This window comes from Gallus gallus, chromosome 5 (assembly GCF_016699485.2).
Source record: "Gallus gallus isolate bGalGal1 chromosome 5, bGalGal1.mat.broiler.GRCg7b, whole genome shotgun sequence".
Lineage (NCBI taxonomy): Eukaryota > Metazoa > Chordata > Aves > Galliformes > Phasianidae > Gallus > Gallus gallus.
Genome location: NC_052536.1, coordinates 26,899,350 through 26,927,335, shown reverse-complemented (window position 1 = coordinate 26,927,335; position 27,986 = coordinate 26,899,350). Strand labels below are relative to the sequence as shown.

At 46.6% G+C, this 27,986-nt stretch overlaps 1 protein-coding gene across 1 annotated transcript; it reads left to right on the top strand.

Annotated features, from left to right (window-relative positions):
* Positions 1-44: 44 nt before the first annotated feature.
* TTC9 (tetratricopeptide repeat domain 9) lies at positions 45-27,055 on the top strand. The gene is made up of 3 exons (XM_001231668.7): positions 45-552; positions 22,442-22,624; positions 26,228-27,055. The coding sequence occupies exons 1-3, from the start codon at positions 189-191 to the stop codon at positions 26,305-26,307; spliced, it is 627 nt and encodes a 208-aa protein (XP_001231669.3). The 5' UTR covers positions 45-188; the 3' UTR covers positions 26,308-27,055.
* The last annotated feature ends 931 nt before the right edge of the window (positions 27,056-27,986 follow it).

Genomic DNA, 27,986 nt, shown 5'->3' with positions numbered 1-27,986 from the left:
GCGGGGGCGGGCGCCCCGCGGGCGCGGGGGGGAGGAGGAGGAGCAGCGGCCGCCGGAGGATGGGAGCGAGCGGCGGAGCCGGGCAGCGGCGCGGGGGCACGGGCGGCGGCGGCGGCGGCGCGGCGGCGGCGGCGGGCGCCGCGGCATCGCCCGCGTAGGGCGGCGCGGGAGGCGGCGGCGCCGCGGCCATGGAGAGGGCGAGCCCGGCGGCGGGGAAGCTGAACGCCGGCGGCCGCGGGGCGGGCGATGGGCACGGCATCGCGGGGGGCAGCCAGCCGCGGGCGGCGGCGGCGGCGGCGGGAGGCGCGGAGCCGGGCGAGCTGATCGGGCGGGCGCTGGATTTCAAGAGCGAAGGGGCGCAGTGCTACAAGGACAAGAAATTCCGGGAGGCCATCGGCAAGTACCACCGCGCCCTGCTGGAGCTCAAGGCGCTGCTGCTGAGCCAGGAGCCGGGCGGGCAGCGCCCTGCCAACGCCGCCGCGGGCGGGCTGAGCGAGGAGCAGCGGCAGGCGGTGGAGGCCATCGAGGTCGACTGCTACAACAGCCTGGCAGGTCAGCGGGGAGCGGGGCACCGGGACCCCCGGCCGCGCGTCCCTTCCCCCGCGTCGCGCCCCGGCCCCGCCGCGCTTTTAGCGTGAGTTCGGCACCCGGGCGCTGCTTTGCGGCCCCCCCGGCCCTCCCCGGGCTGCCGCAGGCCCCGGCGCTGGGAGAGCGGAGCCCGGAGCGCGGAACCGCGGCCCGTGAGCCGAGGCGGTGCGCCGCTGCCCCGCAGCCACGGGCGCCCTCCGGTCCGGTCCCCCCGCCGCAGCGCAAAGCCCGTCCTGTAAGCGGCGGCACGGCGGGGAGCCTCCCTCGCCGCGACCGAGGCAAAGCTGCGGAAGGGATCGGACGCTGCTGCGGTAGCTCCCGATAGCGCTGGGTATCAAAGGCGTTTTCTGGCCCCTTAGCTATAAAAGTTGAAGGCAAATACAGCGCTGGCTTTTCGCTAGGCGCCAGTCGCAGCTGCGGCCAGCAGACGTGGGCTCATCCCTCCCATCTGCTCGGGAGAGGTGCTGCGGGAAGATGGAGGGGAGGGCCGGGGATCGGCGCACTTTGAGGTCTGGTGCTGAAGTCCGCGCTGAGGAGCTGAGCCCGAGCACGCGCTGCGGGATCAGGGGTCATTTCTGCTCCCACCAAACACGCGGATGTTTTCTTTCCAAGCCCGAAAGCATCCCTAAAACAAAAACTTGTGGCTACGTACACGGAGGGTAGGGAAGGTTCGTAACCTCACCGAGGTGCGCAGACTGACAAAACTGATAAAGCTCCGCTGTTTTCAGAAGGATGAAGGGTCACTCACCACCCTTTGTATCCTTGGGGAAAAAATGGCGAAAATCAGGACACTGGTGTGTCAGCTGTCACCGCCGCCTGGCTCCTGGCTTTCTAGACACTTGGCCAGCTTTGGTTCCTGTTGGCCGGGGCTAAAAAAGAAGAGGCAGAATAAAGCGAGCAGGGTTTGAAACGTCAAGCCAGAACCTTCTCCTGTCTCACCCGTGCCAGTCTGTTACGCTCAGTGTGCTTTTTGGGGCGTAGCGGCGGGCGCGATTTAGCCCCCATTTACCACGTTTCCTGATATTCCTCCTTCAAAAGCCTGTCGAAATCGCGAGGAGGGAGAGGCAGGTGAGATTCCAGAGTGACAGCATAATTGCACAGCTGTAATTTTGCCTCTCGCAGAATTCCCGTTCGCGGGTTTATTGAAACCCATCGTATGTGGCAGGGCTCGTTGAGATCAGTGGAGTCAGTGACACAGAGCCCGCCGTAGTACAAACAATTCCACAGAGCGTTTGCGGGTTTGCAGATGTACTCCCAGGAACACCTCTGCCCGCTGTGAGTGCTGAGGCACAGCGGGGACACGGCAGAAGGGCTGGGCTTACCCACCGCCGTGCCGCTTGGCCGCACGCACGAGTTCTGCTCGCCGGAGACGTGCACGGTGCCTGCAGGGTCCTCCTGCACCATGGTCGGTGCCCACTTCATGTATTTGCTGTTTCTGGTTTCTGCGGGGAATTTTTTTCAGTGCTGATTGTATTTGATTCTGTCAGTGGCAGCAGTCTGACGTGAGAAACCTGCTCCATCTTTAGCCTAGATTTGAACAGATTTCACCTAAATTTAACTGGTGTGAACACAAGAAGAGATGACAACGGTTAACCCTGGAGGTGCAGGCAGTGCTTTCCCTGGGGTAACGTGGCAGCAGGTCAGGGTGCCCTTTTGCTCACAGCATTATTTGTTCTCAGTAGATGGACAGCAGAGAGCAGAGAGCAGAGAGAGAGAATTTGTCCTGGAGACACCGAGCAGGGTGTGTTGCACTGCCTGAAGGAAGTGCCCCTGTTGGAGAGGGGAGCGTGCAGCTGAACAAACTGCAGTGCTGCTCCTCCCGGCACAGCCCCTGAGCTCCCACTTAGCAGGAGGATCTGTGAATTAGCGTCTGAAGGGAAGGAGAGGGGTGGGAGGGAGCTCCTCCAGAACTGTCATAACAGTTAGTACACCTTCCTAATAGAAACCTCACGAGGTGCAGCAGCGGGGCTGTGTTCTTTAAGGGAGTGGTGCAGCAGGAGCCAGCGGATCCGCTACACAGTGGGCTCTGGCACCAGCGCCTGATGTTGAAGTTATTGGACGCGGGGAAGAGAGGAGACGCAGGGCGTTCTGCTTCTGAGCATTGACTGGGTGCCTCGAGCTGTTTTTAAAATAAATAAATCTGCATTGCATAGTGCAGGGAGTATAACAGCCATGCATGTTAATTCTAGAGAAGGCAGTTTTTCACTTAGCTCTGATTTGTACCCGATAGCATTAGCAGCTGTCATCTGAGTGTCCTTATTATCGAGTTCCTTCAGCACCTCCGCTTGCTCTCCAAGCTCAGCAGTTAGGAAGCCCACTTTGGTTTTGCACTGTTGTTTTCACACGGCCAGCACACATTCACCTGTCAGAGATGGTTTGCATGGTAAATATAGATGTGCGCACCTAATTGCTTCCTTAGAGCCAGACAGAGGAGCACATCAGCTATGGTTATAATGCACTTAGCAAATAAGCAGGTGAGAAATACACACCCAGAGGGGATTTGGGACAATCAGAGGGGTGAAGGTTGTGCCCACAAAGGGTACAATTGGGGTTGGTTTGTATTTTAATCTGACTGATTACGTAAGAGCATGTGGGCCAACAGTGAACTGTTGTCTGTGCATTTATTGCTTTGCAGAATGTAAAGTCACAGATTCACGTAGAGCGCCTTCAGCAGGCAGTTCCCACACTGCAGGGCAGGGCGGCTCATTCTTGCCTTTAATCAGAGCCACATAATATTTGGTGTATTTTCTCAAGTTTCTGAAGCCATGTGGCACCCCCAAACCTAAACTATTTAAGCCCACCACACAGGATTCCAAAACCTGCTGGTCTGCACAGCAGAATCTGGTAAATTCCTGTGATTTTTGTAAATTGCTGGCCTAAGATTTTCACTGCTGGCCATCAGTAGTGATGCTCATATTTCCTTCGCCAAGCTATGAGCTGGGCCGCAGGGCCAGCCCCAAGAATTTCACCTGAAAGAGGCTCTCTCCTCATTTGCACAACCCATCTGAGAGCCCTTTGTTTTGGCCTACGTCCATCTGATAAATGTTACCGGACACAAGGGCAGCAGCATGGTCAGGGATCCCAGAAATCACTGCGGTAGGCAAAGAAAAATCCTACCAGCAGTGCACAGCCTCGCAGAATTAATACAGGGCTGTGAGGCAAACAGTCATTTCTTTATGACTCACTGATGGTCTCTGACCTTGAGAAAGTCACTTGACCTCTTTTTGCTTCTCTCAGCCCATTTGAAAAATAAAGAACAGGAACCACGATCCAGTCCTGGTGGTGCATTCAACCGAGTTTTCCCAAGTCAGTGGTTTGTATTCTTTGAAAATAAAGATGAATGTAGGAACAATGCCTGCAGAAAAACAAGCTGGCCAAAAACCACTCTTGTCCCAGTCTCCTTTCCACTCATATAACATCCTGTGCGTAGTTGAAGCTAAAATGCCTTTTGAACCACAAGTAGGTAGGCAGCATCTACCTACTACAAATGCAACCACTATCCCCATTAAATGCAATAATTTATTCCAGCATTACTGCCCAAAGGTTTCAAAGGCTTTGCCCAAAAGGATCTCTGCAGAGAGGTGTAAGTCCCAGTCCTTCCAAAGCAGCAAAATGCACAGAGTAAGCATAGTTCTAAGCTTTGTCGTGAGGGAACGTTGCAGTGCGATAAGCAAACCTTTGCTGGTTTTCCCAAGCACGCAGAAATACTGGAGCTAATCTTGGCAGGAAAAGCAGAACCAGAGACAGAATGAAGGACGAGGAGTGATGCCGGGAGATGTGAATGTTCCATTTCGCCTCTCTGTGCTGACCAGTTGTATTAGCTTCACCAAATTTTCATTCTTTGAGCCTCAGTGTATATGTCTGCATTGATGACCTCTTGGGATTGCTGGAAGGCTTTGTTAATTACATGAATGCCAATTAAATGTAGCGTGTTCATCTCCATTGAAGTACGCTTATTTTAGTACGGGAGTCCAGTCAAGAGGGCACATGTACCTGCAGACTATTACAAAGCATGGCCATCCAAGCTGGATCTCAGCCTGGACAGCAAGTACAGCCTTCAGAGAGTAGTTCCTCTGAGCCAAGGGGCCTTAATCCAAGTGAAAATACAACTATGTATGAGAAAAGATGCTAAAACTTGTCTGTACTGACCACCCACTAAGACTCCTCAAAAGGAGCCTCTACTAAAATCCCACTCCAGTATATAGCAGCTAACAAGTACAGACTCTACCAGGGCACATTGCTGTGGGTGTTAAAGCAGCCTTGGATTGTTGCTTGATGTGAAGTTTTTTTACATGCTGCATCAACAACAACAGAAAAAAAAAACAACAAAAAAACCAAAAAATGCTTGGTAAGGATGCCATGCAGTGGGAAAAAGAGAAAGCAGCAAATGTGAGCAGGATGTGGCTGCATTTTCACTGAGGTGGGAGTTTCCTGATGCTTTTAGTTTAGATGCATCTGCCCAACCAGAGTGATGGGAACGTCTGTTGTACAGGCCTGGCGCAGTCCTTGTTCCACATAGGTGCAGTCAAAGCAGAGAATGAATACAAGTGACTGTGAGGCATTTTAGTGATAGGCTCAAACCCCAACATGTATTTAAATAAGTGGGATTTGAAGCCATCGCCTTGAATTAGTCTGTACAAATCCTCTGTATTTACCTATCCCCTTTTATTTTGGAGAACAAAATTCTCCCGGCTCAGGGAGGAGTTTTCTATTCATTGAGAGGGTGGGATGGGAAGTACTCTCAAATTTAAATATGTCTGACAGCACCTCTCTTGCTGAGGTGGGAGACGCATTTTTATCTCTACACGTCACTCTTCTTCCCAAGCCTTTTCCAAGCTTGAAGCTGTGGTGGTGGCAGGTGTTTTTGCAGCCGCTTCTGCCAGATGCCCAGTTGTCCCTGCTGATCTCATCACCGTTTGCCTGAAGCAAGGTGTTGTTAAGGTACGGAGCCCTTTGCCAGACTGCCCTGAGGAGCTGCAGTTCTGGTGAGCTGAGATGGGTCCAGGGCTAACTACAGCTCAGCATAGGAGGTGAAGCAGGAGGCATCAAAAAATCACAGAGCTTTTTCTGGAACACAGAGCGGTGGTTAATTTGTTTACCTAAAGACTACAGATTGTTCTCCTCCTTGAGGTGTGTGTTGGTATGCTTTCTGTGAGGTCTGTAGTAGCACCTCCTCCCAGCTTTACTCCATCCTCTTCTGAAATGCTGTCCTGGAGTTTCCTCCTGCAAGAGTCCCGCGGTGAGTCGCAGTGAGTCACAGCCTCTTCCTCCTCCCCACATTTCTGTCAGTGATGCTCTGGAGATGGTTCAGGTGGTTCAACAAAGCCTCATGTGAAAACCAAAGCTGGTTCCCAACAGATAGATACATCCATGAGCTCCATGGTTACCTTCTTTTCTGGGAGCTGGGCCACCTTTCCATGGTTCAGCAGGTGGAGCATACTTCTTTTCCTTCTGTTCAGTTGAGCTCAGACCCAGAAATGTCTAATCCAACTCCAGACTTGCTTCTCCAGTCATTCTTCTAGAAATGCCTATCAGTTCAGCAGCACATCCCCATCAGTGTCCTGTGAGCAGAATGACCGATGTTCCAAGTGTGGAGGGTCATCAGAAGATTTCATATTGGGATTTTAGGATGAGCTCTAGCGCACACCCAATAAAAGTGATTGCTTTGAGAAAAGAAATAGCAAAAGAAAAGGGTATAAATAAAACTGGAGGTCTAAGTGTTGCCAGGTCCCACTTTCTTCCTGACATTGTGCCATCATACAGAAAATAGCATGCAGAAGTGTGAAACTGAGGAAACAAAACTGAAGAAAGAGAAACTACATAATGAGGTTTTGAGAAGATTTACTAGCTATTTATTTTCTTCTGTATTCTCTTACTTTGCAGGTGAGAAATTGTGATACAGAAAGAATATATCTGTATATTATAGAATATATAAAATATGTCTGTTTATTAATCTCGATTTCAGCTTACTGGGATAGCCATACCAGTGACTAAAACTGAGGGTTTAAAATGTTTTGAAGAAGAGTCAATATTAACTATCATTAACTAAGAAGTTGCTACTAACGGCTGCTCAGGAATCTGTCTCCTTTGGTTCATTTCTGCACTGCATCTTGGATGGAAAACGGTAAACATAAGACATTGATAGATGAATGCAGGTAAATCTTCTTGTGGTGGCTTGGAGCATTTCTATTCCCTTTTTTTCTTTAACGAAGACAGTAGAGTCAGTGCAGTTTCTGGAAGCTTCGCTGGAATTGCTGGAGGTAGCTTCAGCTGGGGCAGGCTCACGTGAGGTGGGGAGGAGGTAGGAAGGCATATGGCTGGCCCTGCTCCTGTACACCCACCCAGGTGGCTGTGCTGTGCTTGGCAGCTCTGGAAGGTGGGGTTGGAGCAGAGAGATCCCACCTCAACATAACCATTCTGAGATTAGGACCGGGCTGGAAATCATCCTGAGACAATTCATGGAGTGAATGAGGCACAGTCACGTTTTCTCTCTGCAGTAACCCATGGCAGAAGGGACAGCTGGGAGCAATGATTTTATCTGTCATAGCTTGACGTGCCAGAGCTCATCTGTTATTATCCATAGGCAACAGCTAATGTCATGATCTTTACTTCAAAATCCACTCTATTCTCCTCACTCTGAAATTCTTGACACGCTATCACCCTGAGGCTTATAGGCTGGATAGCACCATCTGCTTTTCCTTGGCTTCGTCCCGTGCACCCAGTTCTCCCATCATGTCTCTCAGCTCAGGAGTCGGGGCTGCTCACGCAGTCGGTGCCCTTCCCACTTGTGTCCTTCTGCTCGCCCTCCTGGTTACAACACAGACTTTTTGGCCCCATAGCAAAGCTCTGTCCCTCTCCAGGCCCTGTCCCCATTTGCCAGTGAGGCTCTCTCATCCTTTGTGTTCACAGGCTGTGCCCCAGAGCGTCTTGATGCACTTGATTCCTCAAAGCTGATTTTACCTGTGGTATATTAGTTCAGACCAGACCTTTTCTCCTTTCCTGGCTCTCTTTAAAACCCATCTCTGCTGCGACATCTTCTCCAGTACATCCATTTTTGACAGGTAAAACCTCAGCCTTACTAAAGCAAGTACTTTTCTCACCACTGCTCTGCATTCTCTTTCTTACTTTAACAGGAGCACTGTCCATTGCATTTCCTTGCTGCCAGTTTAGGGGGCTGTCATGAAGATTGTTCTGCATCAACGGCAGCAGCACCTCCTTTCATATCGGAGTGGCAGCAGCAAAACTCTGCTAATCTAGCCGTCAATCTGGTTTCCTAGGAGCTGCTGGAAAGGAGCAGCTGGGTCAGCCAGCAAAGAGCCACCAAACTAGTTTTCATCAGATTTTGATTCTGAAGCTCCTGTGATGCCCTGATTACAACTGTCAGTCTTCGTGCCCCCGGTGTTACGCTGGCCTGGCCGCATCAGGGTCTCAATGGTTCATTTCCTACTTGAGGAAACTCAAGTGAGGTATCAACCTTGCCAGAAGTCATTTTGTTCTGTAAAGCAAGAGGGTTGAAGGCCCTCTTGGTGGAACCTAATCATGCAGTGGTGGAGATTCGCTACCTGCCTCATGCATCTGTAAGGCTCAGTTTGACATGCATAGCCTGATTTCAGCTCAGCTCGATACATTTATCTTAGGTCCAGTTTGAAAGACTTGGCTTTCGACTCCAGGCAGCGAAACTGTTTGCTGCTGCCTGAAGCAGATGGAGGGGAGAGCAGAAAATAAGTGCTCGTATATCCTTGTCCTGCACACTCCCCAGTGTGGTGTGTGGGAGAAGAAATTTACTCCTGATAGCAAATTCAAGGCAGAGGAGGTGTCTGGACTTGAAAATTTATGTTAGACCCTCAGCGTTTCCTTTGGCTATTCCTGGGCTGGCGTGACTAACCAACTTCTACCTCCAGTGTGCTGTGCCATCCCTACAGTTACCATCTAACCCACTAATTCAGCCTGACAGGAAAAGCATCTTCATGATATACAGAACAATCTTTCAGCCAACTGCAGAGAAGAAGCTGTGAGAATTAGCATTCCTCTCCTCCACTCCTGCTCCCAGAGAGGGAGTGGACAGGAAGACCTATATTTCTTCCATTCTTTCAGGTAATAGGGGGGCTCCTTGCAATGGCTGTAGCCTCTCACAAACATGAGCTACTTGGGGAGGCCATCACTTAATCTTGCAAAAGCAGAACTGTGAGGAAAGGAGTCTGTTATTGTAGGATAACTGTCATAAGTCAGCACTAGCTATACCTATTGCTCTGCCACAGCACCTTTATTTTTGGTCTCTTATTTCCAGATAAATAAATGAGATCCTCCATCCCATGCCTCTAGTGATGATTCTCTCATCAAACAGCACGGTGCAGAGTTAAGCCTCAACTACATCTTCAGTCACCATATTTTTTTAATGCTAGCGTAATTCAAATCCCAGATTACTGGCCTCTTAAATGATTTGCTGTGATTAATTGCTCAAGACGCAGTGGTGCATTCATGTTGCAAAGAAACCAGAGCAGTTAAGATCCTCACCTATACAGGAAGCACAAAGAAAATACACTCACTTTCCTTTATATGTTCTCTGTCCATTGTGATGGGGCTCAGACTGTGGCAGATCAGGAGCTTTGCTCATGGGGTGAAGGGTAAATTAAATTAATAGATGAATACAAAATAAATTTTTAAACTCAGGGCTGATTAATTTGAAGCACAGTGCCAGAAGGTATCATGGAGTTAAAGAACCAAATAAGGTTAGAAAAGAAGGCTTAGACACAGAACGAATCAGAACATGCAATGCTATATTAGATAGGCTGAAAACTGTAAAGCAAATATTACATTTTCATGCTTGGTAACCACTGCTAACTGGTGTGGATTTATGAATAAACTCGTGAGATTTTAATTTCCCTTTCCATGTCCATGTCACATAAGTGACTCAGTTATCCGGTGACCAGTGAGCATATTCACATCCTTTTCCTCTTTGGCTGCTTCCACCTCACGAGCTCACAAATTCAAGCAGAAATTCCTGACTTAAGTCCAAAGAGCATGATTTTGTATTATTGTTTTGTATTACCGATCTCCATCCCAAATAAATTTAACACCATCCACCAGCTCACGTAGGTCTTTTTATACGACATCGTCATCCTTTTTACAATACCTTCCAGCTTCACAGTGTCAGTAGAGCACTCCTACAAAAGCACTAAGGCTTAATTATGAAATGAATACCTGAGGCATTCCACTAGCAACCTCCATTAGCAGACCTATATACATGTCAGCAGAACCCACTTCGATTTGGTTAGCTATTATATTGTTCTCAGTATATTCTCGTATCCCCTAGCATAAAGAAAAGGGTCCATGGTCAGGACAGAGAACTGGCTTACCGGCCTGGCCTAGTACAGTGATTCCTGTGTTGCTGGTGTCTGAACACAAGCCCCTTACTTGGGGTGGAAGTTCCCCTCCATACACTTCCGATCAAACACACTCTACCTCACTCTTCCGCTCTCCACAGTGCGCTGCTCAGACATGGATTATGAAAAATCTGGGATCTTTACCTGAAGCACTTTGCTATAACTTATATTAAAGAGCAGACATCTGGTTAGAACACCAGCCAGTGCTCCTGCACAGTTCAAACCCTGGCTTTCTCAAGCAAATAATGCACTGAATCATCACTCTAGTCTTTAGTTTATTCGTTTTCAGCCTGATTTCCAAAGGAAATGAGTCATAAGCAAGCATGTTTGCTCTGGTTGGCCTTTCAGGCCCCTCTCAGTAACTTTCCAATTTGTCTCCTAGCTGGATTTGATGGAGTGGCAGTTATCTCAAATGTACTACATTTACATACAGTATAAACAGAGGGCAAGGAAGAGGTGAGGACACTCGAGGCCCAACCACACAGAAAGGTGAAGCTTAACCTCAGCTTGCATTGGCAGGCAGAGCCCAGCCAGGTGGCACAGCCCGACAGAGCCAGCTGTGCTCACAAACCACTTTTCTTTGTACATTTGTTCAGCGCAATTTTAAAGAAAACGAATTTTTCAGAGCTTTGATTTTTACCTCTCGCTCTTCAATTAGTTAGAAAGCAGTTGACTTGGGCATCCTCTGCCTCCGATTGTGTCCGTTCTTGTTCTCTCCATCCCTCCCACAGAGGCCATAAAGGCTGCTTTCTGTTTCAGAACCTCATTAAAATGCAAAGGCTTTGGGCTACGCACGTGACTGCGTTATTATTTTAATGAAGGAAATGTTCCTCCCCATTCAACCTCTCCTTCTTGCCAGTAAGTTTTCTCAGCTAGGGAGAGCTCGGGAGGGATAAAATTTAAAAAAAGAAAAAAGGCAAAGACAGCATTTCAGTCTCTACCGATTGTATGAAGGTTGCTCCAAAAGTAATGCCTCCTATTTTATTATGTACGCCTATGATGTTAGAGGTAGATGTTGGTGGTATGGCAGTAGAGGTTGAACGCACCCTCCGGTATTCCATTATGTGTTGCCATGTGACAGATGGCTGCAGAGGGGCAGTCTGACAAAGTAGCAACTGACATGGAAGTGCGGATGAAGCAAAGGTGTGTCAGTGAGTTCCTCCGTGCGGAAAAAGTGGCACCCACTGACATTCATTGATGCTTCCTGAACATTTATGGAAACCAAACAGTGGATGTGAGCACTGGTGCGCGTCAGCAGTGGCAACAGCAAAAGATAGGACACGTTCCGGATGGCCATTCACAGCTGTCACACCATGAAATAAAGAGTGTCTCAATCAGCTCATCTACGTGAATTGGCAGATTATGGTCAGGGAACTGTGTACAGAGCTGAATATCTGCTTCAATGCATTGGAAATGATGCTGACAGCACTGGAATATCTCAAGGTTTGCACCAGGTGGGTCCCACAAATGCTCACACGGGAACAGAAACATTTTTCTAGCCATGATGCCATCATACCAGCTGTGAAACAGTGGGTCACTCCAGTGATGGAGATTTTTGTGAGCACAGCATACAGGTTCTTGTCCATCAGTAGCAAAAATTCATAGCTAGCAGTGGTTGACTGCATTGAAAAATAGTGTTTCATAGCTAAGAATTTACTTTATCAAACAGTGTTATTGTGCTTTCTGTAGTTGTTTTAGTTTTCATGGAAAAAAATAGGAGGCATTACTTCCAGAGTGGCCTGCATGCATGGTCTGAAGTCAAAAAGGCAGTGGTCTCAGACAGCCTGCTTCCCAGCCCTTCTTTAGCAGATGCTAAAGCATCTGCTTTAAAGCAGATGCAGTTATCTGTTTCCCCACGTCCTGGGAGGTAAGGTGAGCTGTGCCTCAGCACCGCAGGGCACAGCACACAGGTGTTGTGCAGCCACATCTCCCAGCCCTGCTATGGCACAGGATGGAACATTAGCTCTCAGCCCAAATTAAACGTGCCACAGTAAGCTGAGCCAGAGGCAGCTGTGGCATGTGCAATTGTCAGCAACCTTATTTGAGAGCCTTCAAGCTGCACCAGCTGCATTTCACACCCCCGCTGCCAGCTGTTTATTCAGCAAACCACACCTAGCAATGGAGGCTCTGCCGTGGAGCAGAGAAGGCACCTTGAGATCTATCAGTTCCTCCATAGATTCTCCCTACTTAAAGAAATACCCTCCTTGCCTCAGTGGGGTTTACAAAAGCCATCTTTCTGCTAAGGTCTTAATTTCATTACTTAGTAGTTCTTACAGTTTACTCTGTTAACAGTCGTAAAACATTTGATTGCACGTGTTAGAGCTGGACAGCTGTTGAACTCCAGGCACTCACCAGATGGTCGTCACCATCTGATATTGCTGATATCTGATAAAATCGTGTGTACTTTTTCCTTGTGAAAACAACCCAAGAGACAAGATTCCTCCAGTGGGTGGCAATATCAACAGAAGGCCAAAGGAGGAAAGGATATGAAGTGAAGACCACACAGCAGTGAGAGAGTAAAGCAGTGCAAGGTGAAATACATGGAAAAACAAACAAGGAAGGAGTGGTGAAATAAATAGCAACTCGAACAGCAAAACTGAAGGTCAAACATATCTAAACTCGTGTTGACTGGACTAGACTGGACTAAATGAGTCCTGATTCTAAAAGATACAGACAGGTCAGGGATTACTAGATAAATATAAAGTCAGAGTGAAGGAAACCTCCAGGGAATTTAACCTGGCAGATCAACAATAACAGCCTTGGCAAAAACAAACAAGGGATTCCCATCTCCTCATGTGGCTGCAGGAGGAGGAAGTACTTACGGAGATGATAGAATAAAGTGATCCAGGCATTAAGCGCTGAGTGAAGCTCTTGTCTGGGCATCAAAAGCTGATTGAAGTTCTCGTCCCACCAGTGGTTTTCTAGGATCTTGCTCCTACATCTCCTGGCTGGGAAAATCAAAGGCATAGAGATTAGAAGATGCAATATGATCTCTGTTTTGGTTGAATAAAGATTTGCTGATTCACAACTGGGCATAGATTTTGGCTTCAGAAAAGACTCCTTGTTTGCTTGACGTCTAGGTTTTAAATACTACCAGCTAAGAATTTTCAGTAAATCAGCAGTGTTAATTTGAAGGACTAGTAACTGCAGGAACAGGTAGATCAAAATACTCTTTTCAAAACAGAAGCTATGAGGATCAGATGAAAAGTTGTCAGAAATTCTTTGCTTCCCAAAGGCTTGGCCCTTTGGAGGAAAACTTCTGTATTGTACCACTGGATCTGTGACAAAAAAACAAAACACCAAAACAACAAAACCCAAACAAACATAAATTACCACAGATTTGCCTTAAAGTAACTTAAGAATCATTTTGAAATAATGAACACTTCGGAAGTGTTCTTGAAAATTCAGAAAGTCTGAGATATAGGAAATCTAACCCAAAACGTACCAAAGGCAGAAGTCATTCATGCCTGCTGTTACTAAGTGCTTATGTATTCAGAGGTCTAGCCTGGAGGGTGTCACAGCAACCTCCTTCCATAGAGCCTTCTGAATGAATGGGCTACATGTGGCCTTTGGGAGAACCAAGTTTGTGCTCCAGGTGTGACAGCACAATCTGTAATGGGATTGTGGAGCTGGGCAGAAATCCATGCTCAAGCATGGTGCAAGGGTACAGGTAATGCATATTCCAGGTAACTTTTATACAAACTGCTCTTCCATGCTTTCAAAGCTAAGATCCTTCACAACTTCTCTGAGCAGTCTGTTACAGTGGTTATCTTTTCAGTATTAGGAAGTTCTTCCCAGTAAGAATCATTCCTGCTAAACTTTAAGCCCTGTTCTTACTTCATGAATACAAGAAGAACTGATTGTATCCTGGTTATTACCTGCTTCACATGACAGGGCTTTTTTCTTTCTATACATGTGAACATTGTAAGACTGCTCTCCTTCGCTGTCTTCTTTATGGCTTGTACTCTGTCTCTTCTGTACCAGTTATTATTGCCGGTGTGCTCCTGCAGTTTATATCCACATTTTCTTGCAAGATTGTTATCCAGAATTAGGCACATTACTTATGTTTCTTACAAACTTCTTTTTACACTTCTTTTATTTTTCATTAAAGGTACTGCCTTGTTGACTGATGCGATGTGGGTCACCCCCCAGATCAGTTTCTGCAGAACTGTCCTTCAAACAGTTGGTTTCCCCCATACCAGTGTGGGGTGTTTTGTTTTCTGCCTAATTTTAGCACCTTTCACCAGCCCTTTCCAGACTGCATCCTGTTTTTGTTCTGATACTGCTCCAGTCTGTGGGGACGCTTTGGACTTTTAGCCCTGTCTTCCAGTACACCCCCAGCTTCTCCTCACATCTTGATGTTATCTGAAAATTCACAAGGCATTCTGCCGTCTGTCATTTCGATCTTTACTGAAAATACCAAATACCATGGGATCTAGGACAGATCACTGCAGAACCCTACTAAATACTGCCTTCCCCTTCGATAACAAAGTTAGGTGTATTCATTTGGGTCGCTCTCCTTCAATTTGCTTAAGTCACTAGAATTTGTCATTTGACTAGTGTAAAAGCCAAGATATGAAACATCCACTGTTTCTCCCTTATCTTCAAGATTGATCGCCCTATCGCAGGCTGAAATTAAACTGATTTGTTCTGACAGCTCACATTAGCTGTTACTTATCTCCTTGTTATCAGCCCCGTGCTTTCCAAGCCCCCAGAAGGGATGGCAGTAGGCGGAGTCCTAGGGTGGGCTGCTAGCCACAAAAATCCTGATGCACCAGACTCAGGAGCTCCTTTGAGAGCTGCTAGATGCCTCTCAGTGCGTATGATGGTGGAAACATCAGAATTCTTTAGTCACTGAGGTCTCTGTTATGGATTGTGGTGGTCCTTGTACTGGTCCTTCTCCTGGAAGAGGTAGGAGGTACTCAGGAGCAGCAGAGAACTGAAGAAGACCATGCTCTGCATTGAAAGGAAAGTGCGGTCAAGAAAGCAGAAAGGGAAGGAACAGTTGGCACCTGTCTATGAGTTGAGAGTCAGGCTAAGAAGAGGAAGGCAGCTTGGAAGAGGTGACTCTTTAGGCTCTCCAAACATTTGTCGATCTACGGCTCATTTAGCATGAATCCCTCCCTACAGAGAGAAACAGCCTGTCATATAGTTTGGATTTTAATTATCCACACATTTCCATGCAAGCAGAAACATACGGGTATATTTAGGGCTTTGTGGTACCTGGAGATGAATAAATGAGAACCATAGGCTGGAAAGTTGTACTGCCATTCTCATATTCCCTTCTCACCCCATTAAAGCTGTTCAGGAACTAGGAGTCAGCTGATCAGATTATTGCCAGACATTATCAAGCTGTCTATAATTAGTTTCTTATTGGTGAGAAGCCAGAAAATCCTCTTTGTTTGCAAGCTTGGACTATAGAGAAAAGAAAAATATTTAATGAAAGAGATTGTCTGGAAACTGTAGATTCTAATTAGCATCTCAGCCCTGTAGTGAAACCGTATGCAGCATTTCTCTGAAAAAAGATGCTGCTAAATATCCTCTTTGGAGGAACACCGGGTTGCATTCTTGCATGGCACAGCACGGGCGGGCTTGGTGCAGATATGGGTGCTTAACAACCTGCTCTGTTCTCTCAGCGTAGGTTTCGTACGTTCCTTCACATTATACATCTTCTTTCAGTGCCAGTCAGGATCAAAAGTGTAACACAGGTCAGAGATTGGGTTGTGCCATCCACACGTTACGTGTGCAGCTCCACCTTCAAGAGCACTTACTTCAATTTCAGAGAAGTTTGGATCAAAATAGTCCAACAATATAGATCAGTCTAGATCTTATTGGACTGCACTCTGAAATTACAGTAGCTTAATTCCAAGGTTACTTTCAATCTCAGATAACCCTTTACATTCTCAGCATCATCTTATGAAAGACATGTTACCCAATATTAGAATTTAATTATACTCTAAATTACTAACACATGGCTGAAATTTTCAATGTCATTTAGTAACAGTATCCTCTGTAATTCCTCCAGTGGATACGATACAGCTCATGTACTCTTATGAACAATGGTTACACAGACTGCCATGCACAAAGATGGATACATCCATCAGTGGCATGGTTAGAAGATTGCTGTCTATTCCAAAACATATTTGTTTCTTTTTTTAATCTGTGTTTTTTCTCTAGTTATATTCCAATATTTTTTCTTCTTAAACACAAATCAAACCAAGACTCATCACTGTCATGAGCATCCCCATGAAAGATTCCAGGCCTTCTGAAGTAAGAGAAGTATTATGAGACTCTCATAGTCTTCCCTATTTGAGTTCTGCATGCGATAGGAAGACAAAACCTGCTCAATGATACATCAAGGTCTTAATCATATGTCAGAATAAAACCCTGAAGTGGTTATATCAAAGCATCATTGCATATTTTCTAAAATAGAACAAGAATATGTTCCATCTCTCTGTGATTTAAACAGATTTTAAGTGAGTTGTTGGCTGCTATACTCGGGGTGAGATCATGTCAGAAAGTAAAGTATTTTGCAGAGTTTAATCATGGTTATTTCTGGGAATGACACTGAGTTTGTGAAATACACATTGAGTTTGTAGTGGTTGGAGTATCTAGTACTTGCTAAGAAATAATAATCCACGCTTAGGCTGTTAAACTCCAGTGGTAGAATCAAGAGTAAACGCAGCAAAGAAGAAATATCCATGTCAGGCTTGAGCAGTAATGGGTTTAGTTAGCTACGTCTCTCTGCTCTGCAGCCAGCCCAAGTGATACATACTGGTTTGGTATTTTTGTTTGTTTTGAGTCAGTGGATTTTGTAGAACAGTCATTTGTCCTGGTCACTTCATCGTAAACTCACCAAAGTGAACAAAATGCACTCACAGTGGTTTTTTGTTTTGGTTTTTTTTTTTGTCTGTTTGTTTGTTTGCTTTTTGGAAGTCACATCTTGGTTTCTCTAGATTTTTAGTCTAAGGAGTGGAAAACAAGTTATTTGGATTCAGACTCTTGTGTGGGTGTCTGAGAGTGGTTCAGCTCCAGGACTGACTATTAGCTCTTGTATAGGACACCTGCTCTTGTCTCCAGGGGATATCTGCAAAGGCCAGCTTTCAGGCATTGCAGATTAGTATCCCTCAGTGAGGACAGAGAACAGAAAAAGATGATTCAGAGCAAGAATGCGAAGGTGGGTAGTTTGTCTGCTAGAGGAGCTGCTGTCATGCAGGGAGACTAGTCACCTGTGCTTGAATTACAGCAATGTAAATGCTCCTCTTGGTACTCAGGCTAGCTTGTCCTGTGCCTTTATGTCCTCAGCACCTTGTTCCGACCTTACCTCCACTTCTGCACCCAGTCACTGCCTCCTCAGCAGAGTTCACTTATCCACCCACGCACCCCTTTCTCCACCCCAGCAGTTTTTCCTCCATCCCCTCACAGCTCTCAGCCCCTGCCTCCTTGCCTCGCCAGCATCAGTCTCTCCATCTTTGTCATAAGTAAGACAGTTTCTGTCTGCTTGGTTTCCACTTTCTGCAATTCTTTATTCTCTTATTGGCTCACTGATAATGAGATGTTTCCTGCTCTCTAAGTTGCCAAATCCCTACTTTTTCCTAGACTGGATTGTGTCCAAGGTAGACAAAATATTAAAAAAAATTTGGGTACCAAAATCTAAGGCACCTCTGAGTACAATAAAGCCATAGCCTATTGGTTTTATTTTCAAAAAGTTATTGGTTGGCCAGCTCCATAATACCCCAGGGATAACAGAAGGCACCTGCTTGACACAAATGATATCTGCCAGATTTCAGATCGCAAAGCCAAATGATGAGAGGACAGGAGACAAATCCAAAGAGACAGTCACCAGAGCCCTTTAACAAGGGAAAAATAAGATGCGTTTCCCTAATCTGCTTTTCAAAAATGCCTGAACAGTTTTGGCCGACATTTTCCAAAAGCAGATATTACATATGGAATATTGTAGTACAAACACTTACAAGACCAACAAAGTTACAAGCAGGTGATTCTCATCTACAGTGGAAGCAAAGCAATCTAGGGCAGTGGTACCAGCTTACATGGGTGACAGCAAACTGCAGACAGGGCTGGACCTTGTGAAATATGAATTGAAAGCCGAGACATTCCTGAAGGGCCAAATCATTTTCATTCCCTGGAAAAGCTGTAAATGGAATTCCTGTTTTGAGTAACACAATGCACTGAACTGAAGGAGTGTGCCACAGGGTAGGGATATGCTAACCGTCTGCACAGTAATTTGGCTTACTTTTCCGTAACATGGATAGGTTTTGAGCCTTGCCTGCAGCAGGAGGACAAACTGGGATAAAACCAGCTGGAAGAATGTTCTGGCACGCAAATTTACCCGCTGGCAAAACTTTCCAGGTACACAAGGCTTTTCATATTGTTCAAAATCTCCATGTTAAAACCCATATATCTCACTTGCAGACTTAGTTCTTGGCTCAGCCAAAATTAGAAGTCAAAAGTTTGGGCCAAACTGAGCTATTTGCATAACCTGCAGAGGTTTGCAAGTAGGAGAGGTTTCTCTGATGCCATGCTAACCAACAGCATTTTCAGTTGAACTTCACTTTGAGGGCTCAGAGAACAGCTATAAAGCGATGAAAGCTGAGAAAAGCTCTGTTTGGTTTTGTTTTAGCAAGCAACTCCAGACTCTTCTTTATGCAGGCTATTAAAGAGAAGATGGAATGAATTTATCAATTTCAGTGTACTGATGCAAGGAGCAAACACAAGCTGTTCAGGGTTGCAGACAAAGGTGTAACAAAAATCAGTGGCTAGCAGTTGAAGCTAAACAACCCCCTGCCATGGACAGGGCTGTCACCCACCAGCTCAGGCTGCCCAGGATCCCATCCAACCCGGCCTTGAACACCTCCAGGGATGGGGCACCACAGCTTCTCTGAGCAATCTGTTCCAGTCCCTCACCACATTCTGAGGAAAAAAAAAATTCCTCGTAATATCTCATCTAAAACTCCTCCTTTTAATTTAAATCAGTTTCTCCTTGTCCTATCAGACCATGTACGAGTCGGTCTCCCTCCCACTTATAAGCTGTCTTCAAGTACTGGAATATCATAATGAGGTCTCTCTGCAGCGTTCTCTTCTCCAGGCTGAGCAATCCCAGCTGCCTCAACCTGTCTTTGTAGGAGAGGTGCTCCATGACCGTATTTGTGGCTCTCCTCTGGACTCACTCCAACAGCTCCACATCCGTTTTGTGTTGGGGGCCCCACACCTGGACATAGTACTCCAGCTGAGGCCTCATAAAGGCAGAACAGAGGGGGACTATCCCCTCCCTCACCCTGTGGGCAACCCCTCTTTTGATGCATCTGACGATACTGTTGGCCTTCTGGGCTGCAAGCACATACTTCTGGCTTGCATCAAGCTTTTCATCCATCAGAACCCCTAAGTCCTTCTCCACGGGGCTGCTCTCAGCAACTTCTTCTCCCAGACACACACTGAGGGGAAGTGAAACATCCTAATTTCTGGTAGCCTAATTTCTGAGCTGTGAGCTCAACTGATGCCGCTTTATAATGATGAGACCCACAGAAACTGAGTGACTACAACTGTAGGTTTGCATCCGCCCGTGAAGGGCACCTTTCGAATCGCCAAATTGCTATTAGAGATGGTGCCGTGTGGGACCAAGCCCATTCACTTTCAAGAAAGCAGAAGGAGCCAGATAAACCTTTCTTGACGCAGTCTGTGTGTGAGCTCTGTTCCTCAGAATGATTCACTGGGGGGCCTATTAAGAATAGAGAAGGAGAGTGAAGATGTGTTTTATGTGGTAAACAAACACTTCCAGCCAGAAATGCACACGTCTGTTTAGGAAAATGACATTTTCAAAACAATTCTCCCCTGACTGAGCTGTGCGGGAATACAAGGGTGCCACGTGTCTTCCATTTTTGAAAGCTGAATTACTAACAGACTCAATATTTGCATTTAATCACAATCCATTAAGGTCATTTCAGTGCACAAGAGCTAAAAGCACGCACCTCTAAATATTTATAAGTGAGGTTCTCCCTCCAGGTTCATTTACAACAGCCACTTCCAACGTTGGTGCTCCAAATGGCCATCTCCTCCAGCATAACTGTTTCCTGCACATCCATCTGCTCATTTTGTTCCGATAAACACGCATCTCTCCTGCTAGCCATGTGGTAATGACTTTTCCCAGCCATATGCATGGTTACTAACACTGCCTTGCAGAATCTTTACGGTGAACATGAGCCACAGAAAGAACCCAGCTAGATCTCCGGAAGCACATTTCAGGTTATCAATTAGCAGGCTTTGGGGTAGTTTTCTTTTAAATTAATCCACGAAGCAAGTCCAATATAGAATTACTGAGTTAATATGCATTGTCCGTCTGCCTGTCATTTTCACAGTAACTTCTATGCTGATAGCTGGAAATACCGAGTAGTAAACAAACCGAAATCCCCCACCTGGTTGCTCTGCAAGGCAGTTTCCCAGGACGTGAAAGACTGGATCAGATTGGCAGCGTGCAGAAAGCTGCTGCCACTGCTGTACATGCTACTGGGCAGCAGACAAACAAAGCAATCCAGTTTCCAGGGCTGTGAAGCCAGCAGTAAATTTACACTGTCTTTTTTTTTTTTTTTTTTTAATAGCTTCAAAAAAACAAAGGAAAACAAAGCACAGTCATTTCAAGCTCCATTAGAAATAGAGTGAGAAAAATCAATGTTTGACAAATAGGAAGGGACAAATTCTGGGTAAGGAAATGCTACCAAGCTTTTAGAAAGGTATGCTTTTTTTTTTTTTTAACTGACAATCATTAGCAAGCAGTCAGATGCCTTTCTAATACCCATGCACTTCAATGTCAGGAGCTACTGAAGTACATTGGAAGTCCATCACTAAAGCAAATGGGACAAAGATCTAATTAGTAAATAATGTGCTACTCAACCAAACAGACCAGCAGTGGGGCAAGTTTAGCACTCCTTGCTCAGTGCATCTGTACCATAGATTCTCTACAGGTGAAAGGCTGTTTATAATCATTTCCAGCTAGCTATTTAAACTTCAAATGTATATGTGGGTTAGGATTGCATTCCATCCACATTAACTGATGATAGGCCCAGGCTGATCTAGGTTGGAACAAATCCCTGGAGATCATCTAGGCCACTCTCCTGTCCGTAGAATGTAAAGTGAGTTACAGAGAAGGTGCAGGGCTTACTGAAGGGGTGCAGCAGAAGGGAGATCTAGAACCGAGTCATTTTCCTGATCCAGCACTGACTTATCTCGGCCACAGTTACTATGCAAAAAATGAAGTCTGGCTGTTTGTTGGTGACACGTGAACAGTGATGACTTGGATTTCCAGGAGCAGTGAGTCTCCTTGCCAAAGAGGCACTGAATAACACCACCTGTTAGGGGAAATTTCTCCCCATGCCCTGGCACTTGACATTGCCAGCCTCTGAACTGATCCTTGCAGCAGCATCCTGCCTTCCCCCCCCCCTCTCTCCTCCCCAGATGGTGTCATTCCCAAACTCGCCTTGGGTTGTAGCACCAGAAGAGCTTGTGGACATAACAGCTTTCTTCATTTCCTGTAGATCTGTGGCTTCAGTGTGTCCTATTCTCATTGGTGTTCCCCAAGACCATCTCAATGCCCAGTAAGCCAAAAGAAGCTGAGCCCAGAGTGAGCACTACAGAAAACCCAGAGTGGCGATCAGCAGGCCATCTGTAAAGCATGTCTCAGGGATCTCCCCCTCCTTGAGGGAAACTCACTGTGGGGATTTCCCTCAACTCCTTGACGTTTCTGCAGCAATTGCCCTTCAGCACTGAGCCCTCAGCAGGCTGTTTCCTTACCACTGTTCACCTTTCCTTTAGGAAGTCAGGAGAACTGGCCTCTTGTTCTGAACCTTCGTTGCAGTACTTAGCAAAAAGCACACAGCCCAGCACATTTTTTCCCTGCACTATAGCTCCAGGTGGAAGCTTTACTAACAGCACATTCCAACAGAGCAAGGCCCCTCGTTGATTCCTACAGAAAAACACTATATAGGACCTCCTGCATAAAAGACAATACATTATAAACTCAGCATCCTTGGACCATTAAGACCAATATCTAATCTAATTTAGTTCCTTTTTCTCTCTCTTGTCAGATAATTATTTTTTGACCTCCTTTTCTGTACTGTTCCAAGCCCTATTCCTAAGCTGAGAAATGATTCTACTCCAGGCTAAGCCAGTCACTACCACAAGATCACGTGGAACTCTGGCTCCAGGGGGATGTTTATGTTCTCGCTCCCCCCCTAAGCCCCAGAACAAACAATCTAATCGGTCTGAAATTGCAAAAATAGAAGCGTTGGTATTTAAATGGTGAACAATTGGATTTGGCAAACAATGCGTGTGACTGCACCCTTTCTGAATCACGAGTGAGTCACTGCCCTCACCTAGGCTACTCTTTTTGCCTGTGCAGATTGCAGGAGCAGAAATGCAGCCGTAACCCTCCCTGCTCTCTCTCTCCCCATGCCCTGCAGCCTGCCTGCTCCAGGCCGAGCTGGTGAACTATGAGCGCGTCAAGGAGTACTGCCTGAAGGTGCTGCAGAAAGAAGGCGAGAACTTCAAGGCACTCTACCGGTCGGGAGTTGCATTTTACCACCTGGGTGACTACAACAAGGCACTCTACTACTTGAAAGAGGCAAGATCCCGCCAGCCGACAGGTATGGGAAGGAGGAATGTGACTTTACATTGAGTTCCTTTGCATTTCTTTTCACAAGACTTAGTCTCTATCTGATTTTATTGATTTCCACAGGGATGGACACAACTCACTTTATCCTTAGCCTTACTTCAAGGATTCTCCCCTCGGGCAGCAAGTTTGCACTGAGTGCCTAAAGATGTTAGCTGCAGGCTAATTCAGAGGCTGCAGCACAGGCTGGAAGGTACCAGTGCTGCTGGAATGCCATCTTTGTGTGGAATGGATCCCACCTAGTTCCCTCCTCACCTTATTTTTAGAGAAGGAAACAGGATGGGGAAGAATTCATACCCACCAAAACATTTTATGAATATGAGAACAAACTTTTTCAGGTTAGCAAAAACAGAAGACTATTTGCAGTCCCAACAGCCATGCCTCCCAGCATCTCTCTAGAAGAGCAGCATTCTTCTCTGCTCAGACATTAACTCTAAAAGCATTCATTGGGATGCTTCAACTTGTGCCATGAAGTCAGCCTCAGGCCTGTTCAAGTATCTGCCATCCACATGTCCAAAACCAAAATAATTAATTTGGGAAGCAAACTGATTATATACCCAAGCAGCCTAAGCTAGTCAGACCAGCCACCTGTATGCCAGCCTACCTGAAATCAGAAGGGGGCAGAGGGCCACAATGGTGCTTTTATTTTTCAATAGACCACCTGATAATGAGATAAAAACCACACTTATTCAAACCATTTCTGTGAAAAGAAATAAATTTTGCAAGACTTGGAGGAAAATTAAAGAACCACAAGAAGGTCGAACAGAAGCCATGGGCAAGGGAAACCCCAGAGAGCAGCTCTTCCAGCCACACCTGTGAGCACAGAGTGAAAGCTGGGTGTGGAACAGGAGTAAGTACAGTGGTGCTGCTGTGCCTTGAGCTAGAGGAGGCAACAGAGATAGTCAGAGCTGGCTACACGCAGTGTCCTGGTCCTGCTGGGCTCCTGCAGCGACAGTGTCCTGGAGGAGCACTGGGATCCCATTCCCCTTCCACCTCCTGTAAAGGCACCCAGTCCCATCTGTCATGCTTGGCCCCAGGCTCTGGGCAGTCTGACAGCACAGCTGCGCACCCCACACTGCTGAGCAAGTGTGCTTAAAAGCTCAGTTTAGCCTATTTACAGTGTGCCCTTCTGCTTTCAGCCCATGCCAGAACCAGGCAATAGGGAAGCCTGTGTAAAGAAAAACAGAGGAAAATAAGTTATCTTAACCTTGAGGTTCTGATAAGGCTCAGATGTGAAAAAGTCTTTCTAGCTGAACCACTTTTTAAAATCTGTATTGTTGTTCTTTTTTTCTCCCTCTCAGGAATACTATTTATTTGGCATCCCTCATTCCTTCTTGAAATAAAAACTGATGTATTCAACAGCAACAGCTTCAAATACCACTACTTACTGCAGAGACATACCAGAAACTGTCCCCAAAGACCCTTAATGTATACAAAAAAGAGTTGTGGCCTTCAGCTCTGCATCAGACTCTTCCCTTTTACCCTCAGACTATCTGAGGCTATTGTTGCACTGTTTTATTTATGATTATTGAGAACTTGCAGGGTATTTGAGGGGAAAGAAGTGAATATATACAGCAAGAAAGGATGTGGCTGTTACAGCAGTAGGAACACCAGACACCCATAGTTAGTCTGCCAGCCCTACAGCACTCAGGTCAGAAGGCCTGTGCACCAGGCCAACTTCTCATGCTACACAGAAGGAGTTGGCCTTAATGCTCAGGACTCTGGTCCTGGGAACAAAGCCCCAGGCCACAGTGCCTACCCCAGAGGCACACGACCAGCCCTGAAGCTACAGGGAGAAGCAACACAGCAAAAAGGCCATAGGCATAGCCTGAGAGCCAAGAGATGGACTCCTGTTGCGGCATCACCATCTTTTGGTGTGGGCCTAACCAGGCCCTAGGCTGCCCTTACCTGTTACTTACACATCAGTACTTCCTCACTGAGAAACAACAGAACCTTCTGCTTGTTACCTTTTAGTTTTGAAATACTCCTGCATACAGAGCTAGAGTAGCACAGTATTATTTAAAGGAAAAGACAAGGCTTTATTTTTTTCCAGAAGCAAAGTGCTACTCATTACTCCTCTCTAGTAAAGCAGTAGCCCTCAAAGGAGAAACAAAATATGTCTCCACCTACCAGCAGATTTTTTTTAGCTACCTTGCTATTAGACTTTCTTCCACCTCCTGTCAGCTGCACCTTATTTTGCCCCTGGCTCCCTATGCATGTTGCAATCTCCCAGGTGAGTGAGGCTGTGCCATCAGTACCTACCTACCTTGCCCCTAGGCCAAAGGTACCTGGCAGCCTGCTGTGCAGCCCAACAGAGAGGATGGTTACCTGTGTGATAAGCCATCAGGTCCTAGGAGGGCAGAGCAGGCAGAGTGAAGGGAGGCCAAACACTCAGGGCCACCCCCTCAGCTGAACTGCTCCACTTCTGGAGGCTGTGCAACTGAAACTAATTCTGCTTTTTTTTAAATGGCTGCTTTAAAATTGGTTAGGCTGGTATGGAGTGCTGCTGCTCCTTATCCAATGCAAGTGACAGCAGAAATCTTCGCTTCGCTAAGGTTCCCTGAATGGGACAAGTAGCTAATTCACTGCATTCTGTCCTCTGAACTGACTTGGGTGATGTTGGTGAGCCTGCAGAAGGCTTAGCCCAGAGCCCCATCTCACCAGAGATGGCTTGGAAAGTCACAACAGCACTGCTGCAACATGTGGAGAGCTCTGTGTAAAGAGGGGCTGAACCATCTCCCATGACCTCCACTTAAGCTGAAGGGCACAATAGAGGTGTCCCCCTCTCAATTTTAAAGGAAACTTTGCACCCACAGCTCCTTTGGTGGGTGCAGTACCTGCACTTGTTAGCAGCTGGCACGGTACCAGTAATGTGCTCATTTGTTTGGAAGCTCAAGCACTTCTCCTTTCCCAGCTGGTGTGGGGCACGTTGCTGTTTGGATCAGGAAGAGATGAGATTGCTCTCTCACTGTGGGCAGAATGGATGCAGTGTGCTTCAGATTGATTTCTGAAGCTGTAATAACTTATAATGGACAAAGCTGGCCCTGGTTGGCCTTCTGAGTATAGCTGTGAGCAAAGAACCATTTTTAAATTAATACATAAGTGAAAGCAGTTATTTTTTATGCTTGCTTGCTTCTGGTATCACAGACCATTTGCTACTATGTGGATGCCAAGCTCTCGTGATAGTAAATCAATGTAATTGGAGATAGGAGTGACCTTGGCTGCAGAAGCATGAGGTCTTTCTGGAGATATGCTTGTGCAAATCAACCTGTGCCTTGAGTGAATGGCAAAACTTGTGTGTTGTGTGCACTGCGCTAGTGCAACGAAATACTGTAAGGAAAAAGATGACTTGCCACTTGCACGGGGATCTCCCAGCTCTCTACACAGATAAAACAATGTTTCTATGCCTGTTTGGTTTGAGGGTTTGGATCAGAGCCCCTTCCCACTGGAGCTGTTCCTGCAGGCAGTGCCGGAGCCCGGCAACAGGAGATGCACCGCAGATGAGAGGTGTGGTGTGTCTGTCTTTCACAGGAAGTCGTAACCGCTCTACGTGCATGTGTGTGCTCTTTCCCTGCAGATACCAATGTCATACGATATATCCAGCTGACAGAGATGAAGCTCAGCAGATGTTCCCAGAGAGAGAAAGAAGCCTTGTGAAAATGAAGCCGCTTCAGCTGAAGTGCCCAAAGGGGAACATTTCCTTCCCAGAAGCCCATTTGGTGGATTTTCTTGTTTGCTCTGCCTCATCCCCATCTCCTCATCCACCCACTCTCCCTTGCTCTTCATTGAATCTTGGTTTTGAAAAAAGAGACTTAGACGCTGGGTATGGCTGCAGCAATTACCATTGCCAACCACGGTAATACCCCTTCCCCATGGCAGGAGAGCACAATGGCTACAGCCAGCCTTGTTCCAAGACAGTGTCACACACCTGGAGGAGGCAATGTAGGGGGACCTCTCTGGTCCTGAGCTGACTGCTACTACCTGTAGGGAAGCAACCCCCAGACAACTCCTTCCTGACCAGACAAGCTGGAGACAAACAGTTTCTACTCTGAGTGATCGATGGAGCTTAGAAGAGCTAAGAAACCAAGAGACCACTGGTGATTTCACAGGGGACAGCAAATGCCTTTTTACCATCAGCTCCCCCTGCCTGCTTCTCCAGTGTGTGCTATCAGTTTCCATTGAGAGCTCACATGCTCCCAATCCAATTCCAGTGAAACTGTTTCTAAACATCCTGTTAATGAAAGCACAGAGCACCCTACAATACCCCCGAAGCTGTCCCAGTGCCAGAGGAGAAGGTTGTGGGGTACCACAGAAGGCTGAATAGACTGTCAAAGTGTGGTGTACAGTATGAGGGAAAAACTGTGAAATAATTCATTAAAGGCAAATAAAAATTATTAATAGGCAACAAGTCCAGGCATTCCTTTTAGAAGGGACTTGTGGGTTTCCCATATCCAGACAGGCAACATCATCTAGTGGGGTTTGCGTGGGGTGGGGGACAGGGACGTCTCCATTCATGTACCAGCTCTGCCAATGCCTTGCTGTGTGGTCTTGGGCAAGTCACTTAGCCTCTCTGTGCCTCAGTTTCCCCATCTGTACACTGGGGATAATAATACTTCCCTACCTCGCAGGGGTGTTGTGAGGATTTACTAGTTCATGTTTGTAAGTATAGTGATGTACAGTGCTAAGTATTACTAGTACATTGGATTGAGGTCTTGATTCTCCCACCTTGTGTTGGTGCTTCCTGTGTCCTCTTTTTTCTTTCTTAGCAGAACATGTTGCCAACAAACAGGGCAGGACCAACAGCTTTGGAAGCCATTTCAGCAGCCCAAAGGGTCTTTTAGACCTACTGCGGCAGTCTGATCACTTCTGTGAGTTCAGGCTCCTTGGCTCAAGGTTTCTTTTCTGAAACTGCCAGCAATGGAATCAGTAAGTGCCACACACATCTCCAGTGGGGCTGCCCCACCGCACTGGGCCACAGGGGATCACTCCCAGCTTCAGGGTGAACACGTGCTCTCATCCTGTGGTGGCCAGTGCAGTGTGTGTGCCCCAAGATAGCCCGCTCAGCGTTTAGATGAGATGTGCAAACTGAAACACAGAAAGCAGAAATCTGAACACACCAAGTTCTGTTGAGTGCTGCGTGCTCTGGTCCCATTGGCTGTGGTATTTGCAAACAGTGGGCTAATCTCACATTCCAGCAGCAATATCTTGTGACAGTTTTTTTCCAGCCAAAACTTGGAAGAGTCACTAGAGGAAATCGAGGGAAAAGGCAAATCTTTCATTGTCTCTGAAAAAAAGGAAGCTATGTTCTTTAGTTCAGGGATACATCCAGCCCACAC

Coding starts and splice junctions, on each gene's coding strand:
- TTC9 (XM_001231668.7), top strand. CDS start 189: ATGGAGAGGGCGAGCCCGGCGGCGGGGAAGCTGAACGCCGGCGGCCGC. Junction 553..22,441: donor CTGCTACAACAGCCTGGCAG/GTCAGCGGGGAG, acceptor CATGCCCTGCAG/CCTGCCTGCTCCAGGCCGAG. Junction 22,625..26,227: donor AAGATCCCGCCAGCCGACAG/GTATGGGAAGGA, acceptor CTTTCCCTGCAG/ATACCAATGTCATACGATAT.